The sequence below is a fragment of the Acinonyx jubatus genome, chromosome C2 (genome assembly GCF_027475565.1).
Source record: "Acinonyx jubatus isolate Ajub_Pintada_27869175 chromosome C2, VMU_Ajub_asm_v1.0, whole genome shotgun sequence".
Classification (NCBI taxonomy): domain Eukaryota; kingdom Metazoa; phylum Chordata; class Mammalia; order Carnivora; family Felidae; genus Acinonyx; species Acinonyx jubatus.
This window is the reverse complement of record NC_069384.1, coordinates 3,890,366-3,914,659: the sequence shown is the minus strand read 5'-3', so window position 1 is coordinate 3,914,659 and position 24,294 is coordinate 3,890,366. Positions and strand designations below refer to the sequence as shown.

The window sequence follows — 24,294 nt, the reverse complement described above, 5'->3', positions numbered from 1 at the left end:
ACAGCCTCACTGGGCTCCTCTCCAGCCCTTGACCCTGGAGGTAGCCCCGCCCAGCTCCCCTTAGAGCCGAAGGCGCCTCCCCCCACCCCCAGCACGGTCCCCGCCAATTGGCAGGGAACAGAGCAGACCCCACGCCGCCCCTGCCCAGAGCCCCCAGTTCCACAGGGACCTGACCCTGCAGCCGGGACCCCGGGGGGAGGTCCCACGGCGAGCCCCCATGCCCGCAGGACGCCCTGCCACCTGTGTCTCCCCCCGCACTATCGTCCCCCCAGCCCGAGGCCGGGTGAGGCAGGGAGGCACGTTCCACCAGATAGATGGTCGTTGTCAAGGCTGCGTGTTGAGCAGGATTCCGGAAAGGGGGCTGTGAGCAATGTCACCCCACGTGTCACCCCTGCCCTAGACCACTGTGGCGAGCCCCTCTCCCCGGGGCCGCTCACACCATCCCTTGGGACGAGATTGCCGCATCCTAGGACAGCGCTGGGGGCACATACATTTTGGCCCGCAGGGTAACGACAGTGGTGATTTTGTGGTGGGGTCTGTCATTCACAGGACGAGGGACCTCAGAGCCTGAGATGAGAAGGTGCCGGTGAGGTCCGTTCACCCTCTTCCTGCAGCGGGAGAGGGCAGGCGGGGGGGCCCAGCTCGGGCGCCGCTCACGTCCTTGGAGACACATTCCAGGGACAGGAAGCACATCGGCATCCCGTGGGTGTGTGTGCCCGTGTATGAGCGAGCAGGCGTGTGTGTCGGCACGTGCGCGTGCACACACAAGCGCGAGAGCGTGCAAGCAGGGGGCACGTCTGCACCCGCTCACGTTAGAGTGTGAGAGTGCAAGCACCTGGGAGTGTGTGCGTGCGCACAGGCAACAGGGTGAGCGTGCAAGCACCTGCACCGTACGCGCACACGCGAGTGCGAGCGAGTGTGCACGCCCGTGAGCGCACGTGAGTGTGAACGTGCCTGTCCACACACATGGATGCGTGCGTGCGTGTGTGTGTGTGTGTGTGTGTGTGTGAACGAGTGTCACAGTGCACCAGCAACCCCCCTGAGATCCCTAGTTCTTGGGCACGGTGTTGGGCAAGATGCTGGGGTTTCCTTGCAGGGGACCCGCCTGGGGACAAGGGGCCTGGGGGCGGGGGCTCTTTGCCGGGTGGACACGTGACCAGACCCTTCTTGAAGTCGTGGGCGTGATGTCCTGGAGAGACTCCCCTCTCCCCGCCACGTTATGGTGCGTGGTTATTTTCTCCTCAGAGCTTTTACATGGAAAAGAAGAACGTGGAAAAACCCTGCGGCCATCATGCAGAAAAACATGCATAAATAGTAGCTGGAAGGAAATACCTTACTGTGGATGAAGTGAAAAGGACGCCCATGGTTTTCTTTTTGTGCTTGTAAGAAAAGGAGGGTGAGGGAGGACCCAGCTCGAAACAGATGGTCACTTTTGAGAGTTTCTTAGGATCACGTGAGTTTTGATACAAAGGGAAAGCACGTTGTGACAACGTTCCGTGGACAATTCCAAATCAGCACGAAGTGCTCAGCCGGAGGGATGTCTTGACCTCGCTCGGCTCTCTTGGGGCCTCCGGCTGGGCGTTCTCCCGGTTGGAACCCTGGCCAGACAGGGAGTGATGTGCGAAGAACTCGGGCTTCAGGATCGAATCTCCCGGTCACTGGCTGTGTGGCCTCTCTGACCCTCAGTTTCCGTATCTGTGCAATGGGAGCAAGGGATCCACTCCATAGAGTAGTAGTTCTGAACGTGCGAGAAAATAGCACACAGGACCACTTTCCAGTTTTAGAGCGTGAAGGTGTGACCGCACCTTCCTATTTTATAGACGCTCTCGTCCGTGACAGCGGTCACAGCTCTCAGAAATAGAATATCGCAATACAGATTCATCTCACATGTTTAAACGTTCAGGCTTTTTCATTTATCGCTGGTGCTGATTAAACTCCGTCTTTTCTCGACTATTGCGTTATAGCTCCAAGATGTATTCTTTTCGTATTGAAACTTTTTTTTTTTTTTTTTAATCCCAGCGGTTTCTGAGTCAATCCTGACTCCCGGCTTTCTGCAGAGGGCACTGCCTTCCAAGATGCTCGCGCTGAGCCCCTCTGCTGCCTGATCGTTTCCACCTCCTCTTTGTTGTTGTTGTTCTGGAATCTGTCCTGTAACCACTAGCTGCGCAAACGCGGCCGTCCGTCATCCTAGTGGTTAACCTACTGAGGATAGAAGGTGTAGCAACGGTGTTGTGGGAGTTAGGCTGGAAGGTGCCTTTCTGGAAGGCCTGTGTTGTGGTGAGAGCACCAGGGGAATAACACCTCTGAACCCTCCGGCCAAGACGGATCTTGGTTACCTTCCCTGAGAGTCTTCCCAGCGGGACTAGTGAGGTCTTGACCTGGCGCTAACGGGCTCCAGCTTCGCTGCCAACCAAGCAGCGAAAGACAGCCTGACGGACGACGAGGACGGCGTCACCCACGAGAAAGTACCTCGTGTGAAACTTACATGCCAAACGCACACACCGGGCGTGGCGGCCACCGAGATAAAACGTACGTGGGCTGAAGCCCCATCACCCGCTCCGTTTTTCACTCCTCTGGCTCCCCTGTTCACGGGAGCGAACAGAATTGTGTCCTCGTGGAGATGGCCTTGTGGGGACCGTTCTGACTTTATGCCGTGAGCTGCCGTACCGCCATCTTCGTGGCGAGCCTGCCGGGGTCCGTGTTGGTGCGTCTGGGTGCTCGGTGACGAGTCACATTCCCGCTCTCCCGTGGTGGCCCACTTTGACGCTTTTCCCTTTTAGATGCTGCCCGGGAACGGACGTCTCTGAGACTGCCGCTTCGCGGCCCTCAGATCACCCCTCAGGAAGAGGTCTCTGGGTTCCGGCCTATGAACATTTTTATGGCTTTGATCCGTATTGTCCAGCGGTGTGAAGGACGCTTTGCTGAATCTGATGTACCACTTTGATTTGGTGCTGTTTTGTCCTGCCAGTTTGCGACGATAAGGTAAGAGAATCCCTTGTGCTTGATGGAGGGAGTCAGATCTGGGTCTGAAATGTGTTTTCTGCGTAACAACGAGATGGGCCCTAGCGATGCCGCCTGGCGGTTGGGTACTCACCTTTCCTGAAAGATGCAATCTGTCTGCTGAGAGAATGGGCTGTGCCACGCGGGCCCCCCGAGGGACACGGCCGCGCTGGTGGCGGGTGTTAACAAGCAGGCATAAGGGACCGTTCCCCCGGAGCACGCTCTCTGAAGCCATCGCCACCGCCAGCAGGAACAGAAGGGCCCTTTCTCCAGGCCCCGGTGGCCCAGACCCCTTTGTGTAGCCGCCCAGGAGAGGCCTAGAGCCGCTCTGCCTCCGACGACCATGCTCGGGACCGTCGGGCTGGCCCTGCTGGCTCTGGTCAGCACGGTGTGCCCGAGCCAGGCCAGCGGCTTTACAGGTAAGGGCTCTGGGCTCAGCATGGGGGATGCTGGAGGAGCAGGGGCGGGGTTGGCGGCTCCTGGGGAGTGGGTCTCGTGAGGGCGGCGGCCCCACAAAGACGCATCTGCTTCGAGAGGTGGTGTCGTTTCCATTTTGCCAAACTTCCTGGTGGCCACAAAAGAGGCAGTGTGCGTGCCCCCAAGTCAGCTGGGCATCGGTGGTGTTTAAATGCAGATTCCGAGTCGGCGGGTCTGGGGTGGGGCCCAGAACTGTGCATTTCTGCTGCGGGTCCGCAGGCCGCACTGACGGGTGCGTCCTTAGAGGCTCGGAATCGAAGTCTCCCGAGCCTCGGAGGGTTGGAGTCCCCTACTCGCGGGTAAGGAGAGGGAGACCCAGAGCGGTCAGGGACTTGCCCGAGGCCACCCAGCTGGCAGTGAGCTGAATTGCCACGGGCCCTGGCTCGAACCTTCTTCCCCTGCCAGGCAGGCTCGGGCTTGTGAAGTGGGCTCTCACCGCCAGGTCCCCCCACTTGGGCTCCGCCAGCCCCAGTTTCCTCCTCGGTCCACGAGGGTGCAAAGGGGCCGACGGGACAGCGAGGAGCCCAGCGAGGGCACCTGCCCCAAGCATTTGCCGGGCACACGTTCCTGCTTGAGGCGGGTCAGGTTTTTGAAGCCCGGGATTTTGGAGCCGTGAGATCGCAAACCTTTGAAATCATTTGCTTTTGAAATCTCTCTTACTCAGCTGGGAATTCACACAGGCTCCACAGTCAACTGCGGCTCAGCACTGGTTTAAAGTTGGTTCCGCCACGAGCAGAATTTTGGGTGGTGATTTCTTTCCCTTGACTTTCCCTGCGGACTGGGTAACGTGTGAAGGCTGCAGCTCAGTCGCGCTAAGAGCAGGAGGCTGGAGAAGCTGGAAATGTCCGGAGGGACTTCACGAGTCCCTCCCTCACGGTGCCTGTGGGGACCCGGGGCGGGGGGCAGAGGCTCAGTGTCACATCAGGGCTGCTCAGCCACCTGCTGTCATGTGCCACATGCTGCTGTTACAGGCGAAGTTCCATTTACTTACTTCCGGGGGGGCGCGGACAGTATTTGACCATGGGATGGGGTCACTGGGAGGGCGTGAAACGAGCTCAGAATCACACAACTGGTGTTCGGGGAAGCGGGTGCGAATTCGGATCTTCTGACCCCAGGGTGACACTCACTCCAGCGTGATAAGGTTTCCCACCTCTGAGACTAAAACCCGGGACCCCCGACTCCCGTGCTGGTGGCTCCTGGAAGGATTTACAGAACAGGGAGGAATTGTTCTAAGGTTTCTCCTCTGGACTCTGCCAAGGAACCAGGATTCAGAGGACCTGGTGTCCCCTGGGAACAGGCAAAAAACAAAACAAAACAAACAGATCCCAAATGCACTTTCGGGGGAGACGTGCGTGCGTGTGTGTGTGTGTGTGTGTGTGCGTGTGTGTGCACCTTTGAGTGCAGGAAGGCTCTGCTGATGCTCAGCTGGGACCTTGTCACGACTGGATGGAGACAGCGGCTCTCTAGAGGCTGGGGAAATGTAACCTTCATTAGTGGTTGGCATCTCCTCTTTGGTTTCAGATGCAAAACAAAACCTGGAGCCACCTTGCCAAATTCTTGGTGCAGGAAGCCTTGGGCTCTGTCTTGCTGGGCACCATCACTCGGTGAGTGGCCTCACCAGTCCCTCATCCAAGTGACATCCAAGCTCTGGGCCACCACCTGGCCTGGGAAGCTGGTTTCTGCTGCCCAACCCCAGTTACGAGGGCCTCCCCATTCCTCTCCAAAGCGCGCTGTAACCGATCCCTTTGGGGACAAGCGGCAGCAGGTGATGTCCTTTCCCAGAGGCCCTGCCACCCGCAGTGCCGACTGGGAGACAGCCCCTTGGCTCACGTGGCTTCGGAGCGGGCTCGCCCTGGGTGCTGGGATTCAGCACCGCGTTCTGCCCAGAGTAAGGCTGCAGGCTCCCTCATCAGCCTGAGCCGGACGGCTGGCTCGGCCCCATTTCTCCCCGGGGGTCACCAGCCCCCAAAGTCTTGCTTTCTGCACGCTCGTGGGATGCTGTGAGGCCAAGGAGGGAGTCTTTCGGGTGCTGTCCTAGTGTTGATGATGCAGGTTATTTCTGCTGCCATCTCGCAGCTGCTTCCAGAAGCCCAGCTTCTTACGGAGGGGTAGACGCTATAATATTGAGCGCCTCCCCCGCGGCTGCACAGTTGCACAAAGCTTAGAAGAGGTTAAGTAAGTATCTGATTCCTTCCTCCTACTCAGAGGGCTCCTGAGGGCAGAGCCCCAGGCTCACTGCTAAGCGTTAGCTCCCTGGGGTTGCCCTGACACAGCACCACAGTGGAGTCTCAAACACTAGCGATTTAGTCCCTCCCTGCTCTGGAGGCCAGGAGTCTGAGATCGAGGCGTGCGCAGGGCTGGGTTCTCCGGAGGAATCCGCTCCATTCTCTTCCCCGCTTCTGGGGGTTTTCTGGAGACCCTGGCACCCTTGGTCGGTCGAGGTAGCACTCCGATCTCTGCCTGCGTCCTCACGTGGCACCCTCCCGTTTGCGTGTCTGTCTCTGTGTCCAAATTCCCCCTTTTGTGAGGACACCAGTCATCATGGATTGGGGCCACCCTACTGCAGCATAATCTCCTCTTAACTAAATATATCTGCCAAAACCTATTTCCAGAACTTCAACACATGAATTTTGGAAGGGTGGGTGGGGACACAATTCAGCCCGTAACAATTCCTGCTACCACAGAGGCTCCGTGGGCACACGGGCGCCCCACGACCCAGGCTGGTGAAGGTAGGGGGTGCCTCGGGGTCTTGAGGACCCCACGATCGGGCAGACGGAGGGACAGGGGCCACGGGCGTCTGTGCGCAGCAAGGGGGCTCCAGGCCAGAGACACAGAGAGCGAGCCGGCAGGTGGATGTCGTCCTCCAGGGGGCGCGGTGCTCTCATCTCCCATCTGCGCTAACTTGCCACTTGTGAACTTCTCAAGTGTGCTCAAAGCATCGTTTATGTACCCTTCCACCCCATCCCAACTGTCGCTGCCATCTGGGCCTGGCGAGGGGCAGCCCTTCATGCATATTTACCGGGGGGAATGGGCGTGCGTGCGTTTCACGTGCGGCATACCCGGGGCTCGTGGAGATTCAGGGGCGATTCAGGACGCTCCAGCCCGCTGAACCAGGGGGCGTGGCACATGAGCCCCAGAAGCCGGAGCCCCCCACTCCATGTCTTCGGCGTGTGGTCAGCCCCTGGGCTGCAGAAAGCATGGATCGGACCCGGTGGCATCTCCGGGCTCTGCAGAGGGGACTGCTGGGCGTGTAGGTCCCCCTTACGCCTCGTTCCCCCTGCTTCACGCGATTGCCTGGTGGGCAGGCCCGGGGGCTCTGCCGGTGCCCGAGGTCCTGATTCCCTCACTCTTGCAGAAGTGGAGGACTTATCCAGAACCCCTCCTAGCGAGTTGATTCCCGAATTTTCTCTGTTGTCTCCCTCCATCCCTGCCCTCCTCCCCTCCCCCCTGCAGAAAACGGCCTTTCCTTGCTGAGTTTCCAGCTGTGCAACTACAGCGTGACCCGAAACGTCCAGAAAGTGGAAGCCGTCCACACGTCACACGTGACCTACGCTCCCTGTGGCGGGTGGATCCCGTGGAGGAGGTGCCCCAAGACGGTGTACAGAACTCGGTACCTGGCCGTGGACGTCCCCCAGCCCAGGAACGTGACCGACTGCTGTCGGGGTTATGAGCAGCTGGGCCTCTACTGCGTCCCGCGTGAGTCCGGGACGCCGGCAGGTGGGGGGAGGGGAGAGGGGCAGCTCCCTTGTCCTCTCCCCGGGACTCCTGATGACACTCAGGACGGTCGCTGTGCACACCGTTAGCCCTGAACCTACTAGGTCCTTCTGGAACAATGGTCCCCAAGCTGAACCTACTAGGTCCTTCTGGAACAATGGTCCCCAAGCTGGGGCGTGCATCAGGATTGTCTGGATGGCTCGTCCACCCCCAGATCTTGGAACCCATGGGTCGGGGCGAAGTACAAGTTCCCAGGTGGTACCGATGCTCCCTGGGGACCCCGCTTTGAGAACTTCTGTTTGGGCGCAGTGGCTCTCAGGCCTGCTGCACGTCAAAGGCCCCTGGGCAGCTTTAGAAACGCTGATGGCTGGGTCCAGTCCTCAGAGATAGTTATAGAGTTGGTCTGGGACATCGCTGGGGCATTGGAATTTTTTTTTTTTTAAAGCTCTCGATCAATTTGAACACGTAGCTGAGTTTGAGAACCAGCACTGCAAATCTCCTCTATATTGACAGCCAGTCTTTTCCTTTTAACTTTTTTCAATGTTTATTTATTTTTAAGAGGGAAAGAGACAGACAGAGTGTGAGTGGGTGAGGGGCAGAGAGAGAGGGAGACATAGAATCGGAGGCAGGCTCCAGGCTTGGAACCATCAGCACGGAGCCTGATGTGGGGCTCGGACCCATGCACAGTGAGATCATGACCTGAGCCAAAGTCGGACGCTTAACCGGCTGAGCCCCCCCAGGCGTCCCCCGCTTTTTAAAAATTTTTTAGTCTTTATTTTTGAGAGAGAGAGAGCAATCTTTTCTTTTTAAAAGTTGCAGTGGAATGCTTTCTTTAACTGAAATCCTAATCCGAGCCTCCATGTGTGAAAGAGACAGAAAGGTCCCCTTGGCCCCTCTCACCCCCCGGGGCCCCCAAGTCCTCCTCCTTCCTCAGGGCTGTTGGGAAGATGCTTGGGGCAGTTACCAGGGTGCGCTGTGTGGCTGTGTCCCACCACTGTCTGAGCCCTCCTGACACGGAGGGAACGTTCCAGAAGACCTCTTCCAGGGGAAAGGATGCAGGCGTGTGTGCATGGGTGGGTGGCAGTGGCTGTTACATTTGAGTCAATACCAGATCTAAATGAGTTTCTGAGCCTCATAAGGTCTCCCCGGCCCCACCCAGTCAGGGAGGGGAAGTAGGAAGGATGTGGCTCCAGTGAGTTTCGAGGGGCCACCCCAAGGCATGAGGTCTGCCACCTCCAGCGGGCACCCAGTGGCAGTCTGAGGGTCTGGGAGGGGCACCCCACGTGACCCACCCCCAGGGCCCATGGCCAGGGTGGCAGCGGGCTGGGGCCTGGACGCTGCACCCAGGGGCACCGGCCCCCCGCCCCCCACCCAGGGGCTGTAGGACATAGTTGGGGCAGCCCTTCCAGAAGGCTGCGTGGGCTTGGCTCCCTGAGTCATCCCAAGCACGCCGTTCTCAGGTCGCCCGAAGCAACCTCATGGGCATGGCTGATGCTTGCCCACCATTACCATGCTGCCACCACCAATAAAAACCAGGTGGGGATGTATGACCCCAGGGCCCCCAGCCTGGTGCCACCTGGCTGTTCCCACTGGCGCCCTAAAAGTCCCCTGGTGTCCTTCCCAGGTGCTGGATCTGGGGAGTCCCTTCCCGTGCAGACACTGGCCCATTTTCCACTTTCACTGTATTCCGGAGCCACGTGCACGAAGGGAGCCCCGCGGGGAGCACCTCTCTTCCTGGGGGTGGTGGGGGACCCAGTGTGGGTACCTTGGCACGGAGGCTCAGGACCCGGTTAGGTAGTGGGTGGGTGCAGTCCTGCTCTGACCATTTTCATCTGGGAAGGCCACACTCTTCCCACCTGCTCGCTGTTGTAAGATCACTCGACTAGTGAGGTCACCTGTCCGGGGGCCGGAGGAGCCCCGCCCCCCAGCCCCCGTCCTGCTGACTGGTGTTTTCTGTGCGGCTGCTCGCAGAGGGAGGGCTGGCGTCCCCTCCCCGCCACCTGCTGTCCATCTGTCTTGCCTTCGACAAGCCAGCCCCCAGGAAATGCCTCTCGTGGGACATCAACCCCACTTTTGGAGTCTCGGCGCCTTTAACTGGGAACTCACCAGGTGTGGAGAGGGCCAGAACATTCCAGTTAGAGAGTCCCACGGGCAGGGCTCTCTGGGAAGCTGCAGGTAATGGCGCGGCTGTGGCGGGGGACACACAGGGAGCGGGGCGAGGAGGATTCCCTGCCGGGTTGACCAGCAAACCCTGGGGCGGCGGGTGACAGATTACTCCAGACCCCTGAAGCAGAGAAAGGAGAAGGCGAGGGGGCCAAGCGCTCTAGGGGTGACGCCCCGAGCAAAGCTCTTCTCCGGTTTTTGCCGACAATCTTACCAGTACGTTTCAAGGGGTGCAGGGGAAAGGGACGCGCAGTTTCAAAAGCAGGGACAAAGCATACTCCTAAGTGATCCAGGGCAACAGTGCAATCAGGGTAGTGATGTGCAGGCAGTGAGGGGAACGTGACGGGGGCGGTGTATACGTCATAGGAAGGGGGCTGTTTTACTGCTTTCGATTAAGCATTTACAGGGTGAGAAAACATGTTGACCCACAGGCTGCTTCCAGCCTTGACCTTTCAAAGGAGACCCATTTTCCTGGTCTGCTTTGCTGCTTCTCAGCCAGCCAGCCGTCTCCCGGGCTACAAACATTCCTGCCTTAAATCTTAGCCTGGCCAGGCTCTATAGGCCTCCACAATTCCCCTGGAGGACTGGAGGCCCCTCAGAGGTGACTGAGTGCGGTTGGGGTCCCCCTGGGCCTTCGAGGCATCATTCCAGCAGGAGTGTAGAGAGGAGGCCGTCAGGAGCCTGCAAGGAAGGAGAAGGGGAAGGGGGCCTTCCGTGAGTGTGTCCTTTGTGACAGGCCAGCCGGGCAGATTCCTGGTCACCAATGGCCAGGAGCATTGCCTTTATGCAGAAGGAGTCACAGACGGGGGAGGCAGGTGACTTGACCGAGGTGGCATGGACTTGGGCTTTGGGCTCCCCCCCCCCCCGTTAGATTGGAGGAAGGGGCCGTGGTGGTGGGGGGGGGGTCAATATGGCAGGTGCAGGTCGGGGGGGGGGGCGGACGCTGAGCTCGGGCCTCTTCCCCAGGAAGGCCCCTGTGTGGTGCCAGGGCCTGGTGCCACCCCGCAGCTGGCTGTTCGAGCACCGTGACCTTCTCCATGCTTGCTCGGCTCCTTGGATCAAAGTTGGTCCAGAGGTGCCTGGTGACAGGCTGGTTCTTCAGAACAAGTCTAAGTGACCCGGGAGCCCCCCTGGTTATTTGCACAGAACAAGGCAGGGCCAGTGCCTGTGTTAGCCGGGGGGCGTGGGGGGGGAGGGCAGCCTGGGGATTTTGGGAGGACACGCGGGCAGAAGGTACTTCCCTCCGAGTGCGGGCTGACTTGTATCTTCGCAAAGGGCTGGGAATCCTACCCCCAGGCCGCGGCGAAACCTCAGACCTGCCTGCTTCTGTCCCCTCCCACCCAGCACCCAACCATCTAGAAAGGGAAGGCAGGTAGAGTTCACGGGCGATGTTCCCTTCAGTCTACACGACTTTTCCCATTATTTCTTTTAAGTCCAGCACCGGGGAGGCAACGGTAAGTCCCGCGTGATTTCACTTCAATGCAGTTGTTAACACAATTACGACAGTGAATACACGAGCCGCGCAGAAAATCTGGAAACAGAAACGAACAAAGAGAAATTAGCATTAGCCCACTGCCCACAAATGACCACCGTCAATATTCTCTTGGAGTCTTCATTCGGGGCAGACGTTCTAGAAAAGCATGGTCACCCTGGCCGAGACTTTTCGTACTGTGCTCTTCCCGCTTAGCAATGTATCTGGAACATCTGTCCTGTCAATAGATATTATGCTGCAGCGTGACTTAATGGCCACATGGCATTGCCTCATATGGATGGATGTGTCAGCCCTTACTAAGCAAGCCCCTGCCACCCCACGTCTCGTTGTTTCCAGCTCTTTATTATAAAGAACGCCGTGATGAGTATCATATGCTACAAACAGTGCTGTGGACCGAGGTGTGACTCACTCATGATGAATTCCTGGGAGCGTCTCCACCGATGCTCGCCAACTGCAGAGACGGCCCCGGTTCCCGCAGGCTCACGGGAAAGCCCAGGACCCCAGGGGGCCGGGAGCCTCCCCAGGCTGACGACCAGGACCCCTTTGGGGAAGGAGGTCTCCGAGGAAGGAGGCCGGGCGGGACGATTATTCCAGAGCCGATCGGATTCCGAGCCCTGGCGAGAGCTTCAGTGCCGCTGCCCAGACGGAAAGCTCTGGGCTGGCTCGTTGAACTGTAACTAACCCCGGGTTGCCAGGCACTGGACAGTCCTGTTTCATTGTTTGTGTTGAGTTAGTGGAAGGAGAAGCAGATTTTTGACTTTCCCCCAAGTTGGAATTGTTGAGTGTTCTCTTGGGCTCTCAGCAAGCCGTCCAGCTCTGAGGACGGGGGGTGGGGTGGGGGGCAGCGGCAGCCCATTTAAGATGGACTTCAACTTGAAATCACTTCTGTTGAGATCAGGCGGCCATTTTGGGGAGCCGGGTTTTCTTGGTGGCCCCTATTTTCTTTCCATGCAAATAATAAACCTCTTAGTTTAGGGTAGCTGCAGATTTACAGAGAGGGTGGTGAAAGAGTAGACAGAACCCACACAGCCGCCCCAGCTCCCCTGATGGTAGCGTCTTTCGTTACCATGGTGCATTTGTCCCAACGCGGGAACCGGCACTGAGCATCGCTGTTAATTCAACGTCACGCTGTTTTTGGATTTTGCTTTTTTTTTTTTTTTTAATTTTTTAACGTTTATTTATTTTTGAGAGAGGGAAAGACAGAGACAGGGCACAAGCGGGGGAGGGGCAGAGAGAGAGAGGGAGACACAGAGTCTGAAGCAGGTTCCAGACACAGAACGCGACGCGGGGCTCGAACCCACAAACCGTGAGATCGTAACCTGAGCCGAAGTCGGATGCTTAACTGACTGAGCCACCCAGGCACCCCCGATTTTCCTTTATTTAAATTATTTTTATATATTTTTTTACATTATTTTTGAGAGACAGAGAGAGCACAGCAGAAGAGGAACAGAGAGAGAGGGAGACACAGAATCCGAAGCAGGCGCCAGGCTCCGAGCTGTCAGCACAGAGCCCGACGCGGGGCTCGAACTCTCGAGCTGCAAGATCATGACCTGAGCCGAAGTCGGATGCCCAACCAACTGAGCCATCCAGGCGCCCTAGATTTTGTTTTTTTAACCTGATGTCATTTTTCTGTCCCGGGAGCTCATCTTACATTTAATCTCCTGTCTCCTTGGCCTTGAGAGCATTAGATTTTATGATGGGACAGAAAACAATGGACTTGAGGTCCTTGAACGGTGGCGCTACAGGGATGCTGTTATTCCCACCCCAGCGAGGACCTCAGGCTGTGCCACAGGCCCACCCTCCATGCCCCCAAAGCCAGACCCGGCGTGGCAGTGCCTCCAGGACTTTAGACATCAGAACAGCCACCCGGAGCCTGGGAAGCGGCGAGGGAGCCAGGGACAGCGTGGAAAGGAAAATGGTGTTGAGAGCGAACTTCGAGCCCTTGCTCAGCAGCGTGGGTCCGGCAGCAGGCGGCGGCCTCGCTCTGTGAGAAGAGCAAACACAGACTCTCCTCTGGGCAGTTTTGGCTTTCTCTTCCCCTCCTTGGCCGGCACAGCCGCCCCGGGTGATGGGCTCCCACGCAAGGAGGGGCCGCCACCTCCCTTCTGTCCGTGGAGCATCCTGCGGAGACCGCGGGGGAGTCCCGAGGGCTGTCCCTGGGACTGCAGCCCCTCCGGCTTCCCTTCCACGTGGGACCCCACGCGTCTCCCAGGGGCTAACCTTCCCCTTTGCAGAGCCTGGTTACCCGCTGGCCTTCTCTGCTCTCCCTGGAGCCCAGAGGGCCCAGAGCTGCACTTCCAAAGGCCCGGCAGGGTGCAGGGCCTTAGATGAATCCGGGCAGAGCCAGGTGGGCCTGTGTGACAGCAAGGTGGCTGGAGCCCTCATCCCCGGGGTGGGAGACAGGAAGGCTGTGATCACACGGGCCTCTCCTCGGACACCTGCACCGGGGTCGCACCTTCCTTGTGCCCCTCCCTGCCGCCCCCAGCCTCCTTGGTCCCCAGCTGCACCTCTGGTGTGCGGCCCCGTGAGCTGTGGCGGGTCCTGCCACAGGAGTGTCCCCAGCACCGCGCCTCCCTTGAGGGCAGCGCCCTGGCTCTCCACTGGGGTCAGGTTCTCCGCGCTGCTCTTGAGTTTTCTATCATCCTGAGCACCAGCACCTTGACTCCTGGTCAGTCCCCTCGAGCCCACAGATTCTCCAGGAGTTTCACCACGTCTCAGTCTTCAAAGGCCCAGCGTGTCTCCTCTACTCCTGGGCCGAGTTTCCACAGGTCTATGTGCGTACTGGCCACCGCCCCCTGGAATCCCAGTGTCCTGAAGGTGGGGACTTGGCCTCCGGCCCACTGCTGGATCCTGGGCACCTAGCACATGCCCGGCACATAGCAGTTGCTCAGTAAATGTTGAGTGAGTGAGTGCGTGCGTGAGCCGCTGGGACACAGAGCAGCAAGGGGGCCTCTAGGGGGGCGGTGCAGCCCCTGCACTTGGCCTAGAAAGGAGACCCCCAGGGTGCCAGTGGACAGTGTCCTCCTTCCGGGAAAGATGGTTAGACTATGTTAAAGTCAGAGCGAGCGGCCCTCGGTGGTGGCTCTGCAGGATGTGGTGAGGCGATGCCCAGCCCAGGACATGGCCCTCGAGTGGGTCACGCTGTGCGTCTCCGGGAACCGCAGGTCGAGTCCGGTGCCCGGGGTGCCCGGACGCCGTGCCCGCTGCCAACATCACTGATGGCTGATCACTTTCCCTCCAGCCCTGAATCGGTCCAGGGAGTTTGCCTCGAGACCCGGGGTCTGCCCCGCGGTGGGGCCAGCAGCACCCGCCTCGCCGTGCACGCTGGACACAGACTGCCCCGGGCTTCAGAAGTGCTGCGTCTCCCCCCGGGGCCACCACTGTGTGGCTCCCGCTCCTCGAGGTAGGGTCGAAGCTCTGGTCTGGGTGAGGTTGGAGCAGCGTGGGTTTCTAGCAGCCGCAGCTCCGGCTTTACAGGGAGCCCGCAGCCCTGTGCACGGGACACGTTCTGCTCCTCGGCAGTGTCTTTGTCCAAATCCGGCCGCTGAAGTCTCAGGTGGGGAGAGCTCACAGGCGCCCCGGGGAGGGGGGATATTCCCGCAAGAGCAGTGACCCCGATCTCCCGAGTGTGCCCGAGGCAGCCCGGGGGCTCGGGACGGTACTCGCCGGCAGCTGGGCTGCGTCATGGTGCAGAGGCATAAGGCTGGTGGCAGGTGGCTCCCAGGGACCCAGGGACCCAGGACGCTGTCGGAGCACTGGTTTCGCGGGTGTGTGGCCTGGCCCTCAGCACGCACCTGTCGGATCTGGAAAGCTCTGTTCTCGACCGTAGGCTGCCCCTAGGGGAATGGGCTGGTCAAGGTTCAGAACTAGGGAAACATATATAAATAATACGTACGTGTCATATGTAACGTATGTCATAGTATCAGTAGAAGATGTACTGTCTTCGTGTGGTTATGTGGTAACAGGTATACATAGTATAAAATAGTATCAGTGTGTGTGGATTATGCTGTTACACTGCATACATGAGCGTAAATATTACATATACTACATACAGCATACCTAGCGCACGTTGTGTGTAATAATAATCTCCATAGTATACGTAGGATTACGTATATTACGACGTAAGAGAAGTGAGCTCAGCAGGTGGGGAAAGTGTCCCACACTGTCCCTGGCAGCAGATTTCTTTCTCTGGGGCTCCGTTGGCCCCGGCCTGCCCCCAGGCCTGCGGCTCACCGGAGTGTGCCCTCACACAGCTCCAGAGAGGGACCCGGTGACCTTCTGGTACGACGTGACCGTCCTGGTGAAAATGGCCTTCAAGGAGCTGGAGGAGGTGGACCCCAGGCTGCTGAATCACATGCGGCTTCTGTACTCCATGGTAGGTGGGGGCACAGAGAGCCCGGTCGGGGCTCCTTTCCAGGGCAGGCGGCCCGGGCTGACACAGGTGGAGACACTGGGTGGGAACCGAGGGTCGCGGAAGGGCCCGCCGGTGACCCCGGAATGGCTGGCTCAGGACCGAATGTGAATTCTTAAGTTGTTTTTTTTTTAACGTGTATTTATTTTTGAGAGAGACAAAGACACAGTGTGAGCGGGGGAGGGGCAGAGAGAGAGGGAGACCCAGAATCCCAAGCGGGCTCCAGGCTCCCAGCTGCCAGCACAGGGCCCGACGCAGGGCTCGAACGCACGAGCCGCGAGATCGTGAGCTGAGCCGAAGTCGGACGCTCAACTGACTGAGCCCCCCAGGCGCCCCCCAATGTGAATTCTTAACTAAGAAAGAGCAGCTTGCAAGACATAGGAATCGTGTGCAATAAAATGCGCACGGGGCGGTGTTCCGAGGGGGGCCCTTTGAAAGGCACCCCCTCGTGGCGCGGGCCGTGGCTGCTACGGAGACATCCACCTGGGGGCCTAGGCTGCACCCCTCCTGCTACTGGGAGTCACGGGGTCAGTGTCAGAGTTGAGTCCCTCTTCGATGTTGAGACCAGCTGCCAGGGGGCGGCCCCAAGACAGACGGCGCCCACACTCCCCTTGCTCCAGGCCGTCCAGCAAAGCAGTGAGGCAGGTATTCCAAGCCGTCGCCTTCACCTGGAAGCCTCCTTGCCTGTCCCAACCGGAAGTGATTTTTGTCTCTTGGTGGCCCGTGGACGGGCTGGGCTGGCCAGTCGGCCGTTTGAAACGTGGCTCAGAAGCCAGATCTCCCGGCAAATCCCGACACGGTACTCATTGCTGTGTGACCTTGGGCAAGTTACCTGACCTCTCTGTGCCTCAGATGCTTCCATTAAATAGGGATCATTATAATCCTACCTGAGACAGGGGGTTTGAGGTTTAAAAAGCACGCGTGAGGAGCTTACGGTGGTGCTGACGACGTAGGTTGTGAGCTGTGGTTGTTGGCATTTGGAGTAATGTTGTCCTGAGTCGCCCCTTCTCTCTTATGAGCGGGTGCTGCCCCTCCAGGCACACTGTGACCACCTGCGGGGGGACCTGCCTCCCGCGGGCTCCCGGCTGCGGCCAGCACGGGGCTCCCTGATGCAGGGACTCCCGCGAGGCTCGAGCCGGCACCCTGTTCCACCTCCCACGTTACAAGCTGTGTCCCTGCCCCCGTGAGGGGTGTTTCTGGTCTGCCGGGGACCCGGGCTCTAGCGCCCCCCAAACCGCCTCTTGGGTCAATGCTATCTTGGGGTCTGGAGACACGAGGACGGGGAAAGACAAGTTTGTACGAATTGAGGAAAGAGGTCATGACATCTCAAAAACAAAGCAGAAAGTGAGACCCAGATGCGCACGACAGGAGACCGGGGGTTCCCTCCCTCTGATTCCGCGCCTGATTCGGGGCACGGGTGGGGCTGGGGGGGCCTGGGGCTGATGTTTCCCGTGGGGCGGCTGTGACACAGGCGGGGCCCACGCAGCACACGCATCCCCCCGCTTGTTCTGGAGGCCGGGAGGCCGGCACGGCGGTGCGGGAAGGGCGGGCTCCGGCTGAGCGCCGTGAGGGAAGGGTCCGTCCCAGGCCCCTCCCTCCGGGGCCTGCAGAGTCCATCTCTGTGTCCGGGACACCGGTCGAACTGGACAAAGGGCCACCCCAACGACCTCGTCATCAGTAATCACATCGGCAAGGACCCTATTTCCAGATACGGTCACGTTCCGAGGTTTGGGGGTTAGGACTTCAACACCGGAGTTTTTGAACGGGACATGACTCGAGCCATGACAACCGTGTCATAAAAGTATTTAGGGTCTGGTTTGCAGGACGTCTGCTGGGGTGATGACAGATGTAGAAATGTTGCGAAGGGTCTTTTCTGCACAGCAGCATGGTGTGTGTGTGTGTGTGTGTGTGTATACATTTGGTCTGCACCCCTCCTGGCCTCAGTCTCCCCGTCTGTCCGATGGGGTGCCCGTCCATTGAGTGATGCTCTGACTCTGGCTCCACAGGTCACCAGTGCCTTGCAGCCGCTGCACCCCTCCGTCCACCACCTGCAGTCGGCCAGTGGGGACCCCTCGACCACGGTGTCGCAGCTGCTGCTGGGCCTGCCGTGGCCCGTGCCCGTGGCCAACGTCTCCGCGACGCTACATAGCATCGTGCAGCGCGTCTACGAAGTGATCGACATCCGGGTGCAAGGTGCTGCCTTTCCTCTCCTTGGTGGCCGTGGCGGGGGGCGGGGCTGCAGGGATGACAGTCCAGCAGGTGGGGGGTGGTCTGACCTGCGTTCAGCTCATCCTGGCCCAAACTGGGTTTAAACTCCGAGCTCCAAAGTGCGGGTTCCAGGAGGGTTTCGCCCTCGCTCTGCCCTCCCCCCCCCGCTTCCTCTGTGTCTCCCCCACACCGCCCTGGATCCTAACACCCCAGTGCCGGTCAGCAAATCCCAGAACAGATGAACCCCAACCTGTTCCATCAGCTCTCGGCTCCCTCACCGTCCCTCTTGCCTTGGGAGGCCCGTCCAGGACAACTGTGCAAAACCAAACTTGGTGAAGCACACAGAGGTGGCCTTGTTTCTGGAAGAAACTGTCTGTATTTCTTTTTGTGTGTGGGAGGGGTCTGTGTCAGGGGTCGGCAAACATTTTCTGGAAAGGGCCACACAGTAAATGTTTTGGGCTGCGGGCCACGTGGCTTCCGTCTCAACGGCTCAGCTCTGCCCTCGTGGCCCGGAAGCAGCCATGGATGGCATGTGAGCGGAAGGCTGAGCCCCGTGGAATGTTCCTGCCCGTGGGAGGCAGCTGCCCCTGCTGCTCCCCAGCTGCGGGGCGATGGCTGCTCTTGCCGTTGCAGCTTCTGTGACACCAAGGGTCGCCCTAAGGGGGGTGCGCCAGGGTCTGGAGGCCGCCGAAAACTCTGGCGATTGCATTTTACTCCCTTCGATATCCACAGATGTTCTTGAAGACTGAGCCGAGCCGTGCCAATAGGAGAAGAGCCGTGTTGTCCGCTCCGACAGGGCCCTCGGTCGCAGACCATGCAAGGCACCTGTAGTGTGCATACAGGGTTTGCGACTCCAGGCCGCGAGATAAGGCACAGAGCAAGGAACTCAGGGCCGTCCCGTAGGGGGTCAGAGAGAGTCCACTAGAGGACAGTGTTGGGAGAGACTAACGAAGGGGGGCTTGGTCTAGGCTGGACGTTCTTCGTACATCTCGTCTAGAGGGAGGCGGACGCCAACACCGAGAGAAGCCGTGATTGGTCAAGAGCGAATAGTCACTCATTTGGCCGAGGGAGTGGGGTGGTGTTCCGCAGGTGACTCGGTGGTCCGTGTTTCCCATGTGGCTTGGGTGGACTGTGAAGCGGCCTCGCTCTGTCCCCCTTTGTCCTGGCTGCTCTGGGATCGAGTGGGTATCCTCGTCTGGGCCGCTGTTCCATGAGACTGGCCGATGGGAGAGTGGCAGGTGCCTTCTGAATGCCAGAAGCAGTGGCTCCTTTCTGGTCCAGAAAACTGCTCGTGTACGAAGTTTGTCCTTGGGCAGGAGGCTGGGACCCCATCCCTCATGACCCTTCAGACGACACAGCCCCCAAAGCGCTTCTCTCAGGTAGCAGCAACCACCTGGGCACATCCATCCATTCATTCATCTATCCATCCATCCATCCATCCATCCATCCATTTATCTATCCATTATATCCACCATCCATCCATCCATCCATTCATCCATCCTCCAACCATCCATTCATCCATCCATCCATCTATCCACCATCCATCCACAATCCATTCATCCATCCATCTATTCATCCATCCATCCATCCACTATCCACCATCTATCCATTCATCCATCCATCTATTCGTCCATCCATCCATTCATTCATCTATCCATCCATCCATCCATCCATCCATCCATCCATCCATCCATTTATCTATCCATTATATCCACCATCCATCCATTCATCCATCCATCCATCCATCCATCCATCCATCCGTCCATTCATCCATCCTCCAACCATCCATTCATCCATCCATCCATCCACCATCCATCCACAATCCATCCATCCATCCACCCATTTATCCATCCATCCACCATCCACCATCTATTCATTCATCCATCCATCTATTCGTCCATCCATCCATCATCCATCCATCCATCCATCCACCCATCCATCCATCCATTCTCATGTGCAACACACTCTAATGAGTGTCTGCTATTCGCCAGGTACTCTTCTAATGGACCCTTCAGTGCCCAAGAGCCCTTGCTGCCTTGGCTCCCATTTCAGTAGGGAAGACAACACAGGTGTGGACAAATACCAAAGGTGGGCAAGTGGTTCAGCTACTGAGACTAAGGAGAGTGGCAGGTGAGATGAGGCCTGCAGGGGGTGGGAGGGGGGTGGGCAGTCTCAGGTGCTGTGGCCAGGGAAGGCCCCTGGACAAGGTGACCTTTAGGCAGAGACCAGAGTGCAGTCGGGGGTAAGCTGGCAAGGAGGATGTGTGACTGAATGATAAACCCCAAAGATGTCTGCATCCTGACCCAGGGCCTGTGATCCTGTCCCTTACCCAGCAGAAGAGACTTTGCAGATGGGATTAGCTAAGGGTCTTGAGGTTCGGGGGGCGATCTTGGATTATTTGTAAGGGCAGAGTCACCACAGGGTCCTTATAAGAGGGGGGCAGAGCCAGGGAGAGGAGATGTTCTAGGGAGACTCCCCTGGATTCTCCAGAAAAACACAGTCCTTCCCACCCCTGCATCTTAGACTTCTGACCTTGGAACCTAAGAGTGGATTTCTCTTGTTGTAAGCACCATGTTTGTGCTCATTCATTATAGCAGCTCCAGGAAACTCAGACCCAGGGTGAGGCCAGGCCCCAGCAGAGGCGCATGCACGGTGGAGTCCAGGAACATGGAAGTGGGGGGGATGGGGCGCAGTGGAGGGGTTGGGGACAAGGGGGCAGGACCTTGTGTCGGTGTGGTAAGGCCATGCAGATTCTTCAGTCTTTATTCTGGAAACTTGTAGACAGGTACGAGCACAGAGAGGAGTATGATGAAAATCTGCTGTTCCCCTGGGACCCTTTCTGCTCCGTCTCTGTCCCCATCGGCCGCTCACCCCCACCCCATTATCCGGAACCCTCTCCACCATATCACTTCATCTGTCACTGCTCCAGGATGTATCTCTAGGAGATGAGAGTAAGAGATGTTTTTTAATTTTTTTAAATGTCTTATTTATTTTTGAGAGAGACAGAGTGTACATGGGGGAGGAACAGAGAGAGAGGGAGACACAGAATCCGAAGCAGGCTCCGAGCTGTCAGCACAGAGCCCAACACGGGGCTCGAACCCACCAATCGTGAGATCATGACCTGAGCCGAAGTCTGACGCTCAACCGACGGAGCCACCCCGGTGCCCCAAGACTGAGAGATTTTAAAAAACACCCAAATACCATCTCATATCATCCTTTAAAAAACCAAAACAAGGGGCCCCTGGGTGGCTCAGTCAGTTAAGCGTTCGACTCTTGATTTCAACTCAGGACATGATCTAACAGTGTGTGGGTTCAAGCCCTGCATCAGGCTCTGTGCTGATGGTGCAGAGCCTGCTTGGGATTCTCTCTCTCCCTCCTCCTCTCTCTGCCTCTCCCCTGCTTATGCTCGCTCGCTGTCTCCCTCAAAAATAAATAAACATTAAAAAAACAAAAACAAAACAGGAGTTCCTTAGTATCATCAAACATCCAGTCTGTTGAGATTTCTGATGCCCCATCATCCTCCCCATCATTTTTTAACAGTCTGTTTGAGGTACAATCTGGGGTTTCCCCTCCACCTCTCTGGGTTCCACCTCTCTGGTCCCTTTGCCCAGCTGAGTTTCCCGTAAGCTGGGATCTGCCAAGTAGCATCCGGGAGGAGCTGCCACTACTTGTCCCCTCCTCTGAATTTTCTAAACCACAGCTGGTTCTTCCTTTAATGGTGCCCAGATCCCTGAGCATTTGGTGAGGCCAGTGGATCCCTTCACAAAATGTGCCCAGGTGCATCAAATGCACAGGATGACGAGGCAAACTGACTCTACGGGGACACAGTTATCAAAATCTTATGACCCCGGATGGTGACACAGCTGTCCGAAGCCACACTGTCCCCTCCCATCCCTTGGGTCCCCTGTCCATTGCTGGGCGTGGCCGCTCTGTCTCCCCACTGGAAGCCTTCACAGGAGGGGCATGCCTGTGGCCTCTCGTCTCGGAGATTCCCGAGGGAATCAGGTGGTTGTCTCTTCTGGAACCACCTCCGTAGAAGACACTTCCCTGTCACCTTCCTTTCCCTGTGTCCCCACTTTCCTGCTCCAGCTTCCCAGAGTAGCTGCTTAGGAGTCCTCGTCTCAGGTCCTGCTTCTGGGAGAACCCAAACTGAGTGGGAAGCTATACGCAGCCTCGTGTACTGATTAAATCGTGCAGTTTACCGTGCCAAACCATCCAGACGATGCTAGAGAAGGGCCAGACTGTCCTGTGGCAGGCGGCTTCTGTGGTTTCTGTGGGTGCCAGAGCCTCGACCAAAGGAACGACTACATTTTATTATTTTATTTTATTTTATTTTATTTTATTTTATTTTATTTTATCTCTCATTTCATTTCATTTTCTCTTATTTTCTCTGATATTATTTTGTTATTTTATTTTATCTTATCTTTTACTTTATTATTTTATTTTATCTTATTTAAAAAATGTTTACTTATTTTTGAGAGAGAGAGAGGGAGACACAGAATCCGAAGCAGGCTCCAGGCTCCGAGCGGTCAGCGCGGAGCCCGACGCGGGGCTCGAACTCACGAACCGCGAGATCGTGACCTGAGCCGAAATCGGATGCTTAACCCACTGAGCCACCCAGGGGCCCCAGGAAAGGCTGCATTTTAATTAGACGCGAGCAAAAATAAAGATTCTTTGTCTCATCTACATTCTTGGAGCCCTGATGTCTGCCTATGATCCCCATCCAGGGTACGAACCCCTGATGTAGACGCACCATCGGATTCAGATTCAGGTTTGACCCTGTTTTGGCAAGACTCCTTCATATTCCACAGGTGGTGCCCCTTTCTTCCATGATACGTGAGGTCCCGTTCCTGTGGCTTCAGGAGCAAGCAGGACATTGCCGTCTGTGCTTGGAGTCAGACCAGACTCTGGAGGGCGCTCAGCGGCAGACGGGACGATATGACTGCACCTGTGTTCAGGTGTGCTCTGCTGTTGGGCAGAGAATAGACCAGAAGGGTCGTGGCAGACCCCAAACCCGGTCTGTCCTTCCTTAGTGACGGCACTTGGAGTGAGCTTTGTGTGGATGTGTGCCCAGCCACAAAGACCACATTTCCCTACCTCCTTTGCAGGTAGGGTGGCCCATGACTCACCTTAGCCAATGAGATACAGCGGAAGTTTCCTGGGGGGTTGGGAAGACTGCATGAGGGCACCGGCCCTGCTGAGACCAGGGTGGGCCCGGGACTAAGATGGCCAAGGCCGTGTTCACATGGTGAACACGCAGTGACTTTGAAGATAGACCCTTGGGACGGAGGAGCACAGACAGCGAAGGAGCCTGGGCCTGAGGTGGCTCAGACGTTCTCCACGTGAAGGGGACACCTGTGGGCCCAGCCCCGTTCCGTGGGCTTTCCCACTATGTGCAGCGGCTGACCCCGCTGTAACTGAGCTGGGCAGGGTGCAAAGCGGGGTACGTGGGGGCAGCGGCTGGCGGGGGACAGCGGGTGCGCTGGGGACACACGTCGGCGGGCGACACCAGGCCTCGCGACCGGGCACGAACGGCAGGCGGGGGCTGGCGGGAGAGGAGGGTGCAGGATGGGCTGTGATGGGCTTGGCACCTTCGCTTTGGACTTGGCCCACCGCACGCGGTCCCGTCCTTCCTCCCAGAACCTGATTTGTTGCTTTAACAGCTTGTACCTACAGAGGAAGGGCAAATGCTGGTGTCGGTGCCCCAGCAACTGTTTCTGTCTTCTTGGTCACTCCCGGGTTTTTGGCGCTGTTTAAATCCTGCCGTCAATGCGGTTTTGTGCCTGGCTTCCCTCACTCACCATCCTGTCATGTAGAGTTTTCCAGGACGCAAACCGGTCTTCACGAGTATGGTTTCCGATGGCTGGGTTCACGTAACTTTCGTTACAGAATATTGTTATGATTCTATTTTGTTGTTACTGTCGCTAATCTCTCCCCGTGCCTGACTTATAAGTTGAGTTTTATCACAGGGACGTATGCAGGAGAGCACAGAGTATGTGAGAGGGTGCGGTGCCATCCGTGGCTCGGGCATCCGCTGGGGCTCTTGAGATGTGCCCCCCGCGGAGAAGCGGGGACCCCTGTGATCACCTTCCGCGGCAATGATATGAGGCTCTGGGCAATCGTCCTCATGGGGGGGCACTTAGTTTGCTCCCAACATTCTGCTCTGCAGACCAGAACTTCCACTGACTGCGAAGTGGTTAAGGAAAGTGTTGTTATCACTGAGCATGAATTGATTGGTAATATAATTCAATGCCCTTTCCCCTTTAAAGGAACATCACAGTGAGGTCCCCCCCTTTGCTCATAATAATAACACGGCCAAGAGCTGCTTAGCACTTAACTCACCTGGCTTTGCAATAAGCTCCTTATGGTCTCACCTCGGTTAACCTGCAGAGCGCCCCCAGGAGGCACCTGCCCCTATCACACTCATTTTCAGAAGAGAAAGTCCAGGTGAAGGAAGGTGACCATTGGCACAAGGTTCCAAAGCTGGTTCTCACGGACAACCCGGTCCCCGTCTGTCACCCGAGGCGACCTTTCCTAGCAGTGTTCTGGCTGGAGGACACCTCTCCGATTTTGAATGATCTGTTCCTGACCCAGAGCCGCCACGGGGCATCCCACTGGCCGTGTCCCCGTGTGTAGGGTCAGGAGTGGACCAGCACTCTAGGTGGTGGGATTTTTCTTTGCTGATGCAGAGCCGGACTGGGGTGATAATTGAAGGTTTTTATTTACTGACTCTTCCCGCTCTGCTGTGGGTAAGGGGCAGAGGCTGTGAGCCCCCGCTGGGGAGGCGGCTGGTCCCCAGCACCCCTCAAGGAGCGGGCGGTGTGCAGTC

At 57.7% G+C, this 24,294-nt stretch overlaps 1 protein-coding gene across 1 annotated transcript in view; it reads left to right on the top strand.

Moving 5' to 3' along the window:
* The first annotated feature begins 1,123 nt into the window (after positions 1–1,123).
* UMODL1 (uromodulin like 1) overlaps positions 1,124–24,294 on the top strand; it is a 65,887-nt gene continuing 42,716 nt past the window's right edge. Inside the window, exons 1-7 of the mRNA XM_027041550.2 lie at positions 1,124–2,704; positions 2,781–2,982; positions 3,251–3,419; positions 6,931–7,173; positions 14,088–14,249; positions 15,100–15,221; positions 17,264–17,450. Coding sequence (XP_026897351.1) covers positions 3,344–3,419; positions 6,931–7,173; positions 14,088–14,249; positions 15,100–15,221; positions 17,264–17,450 — 790 coding nt within the window. The 5' untranslated portion in view covers positions 1,124–2,704; positions 2,781–2,982; positions 3,251–3,343. The remainder of the gene's footprint in view (positions 2,705–2,780; positions 2,983–3,250; positions 3,420–6,930; positions 7,174–14,087; positions 14,250–15,099; positions 15,222–17,263; positions 17,451–24,294) is intronic.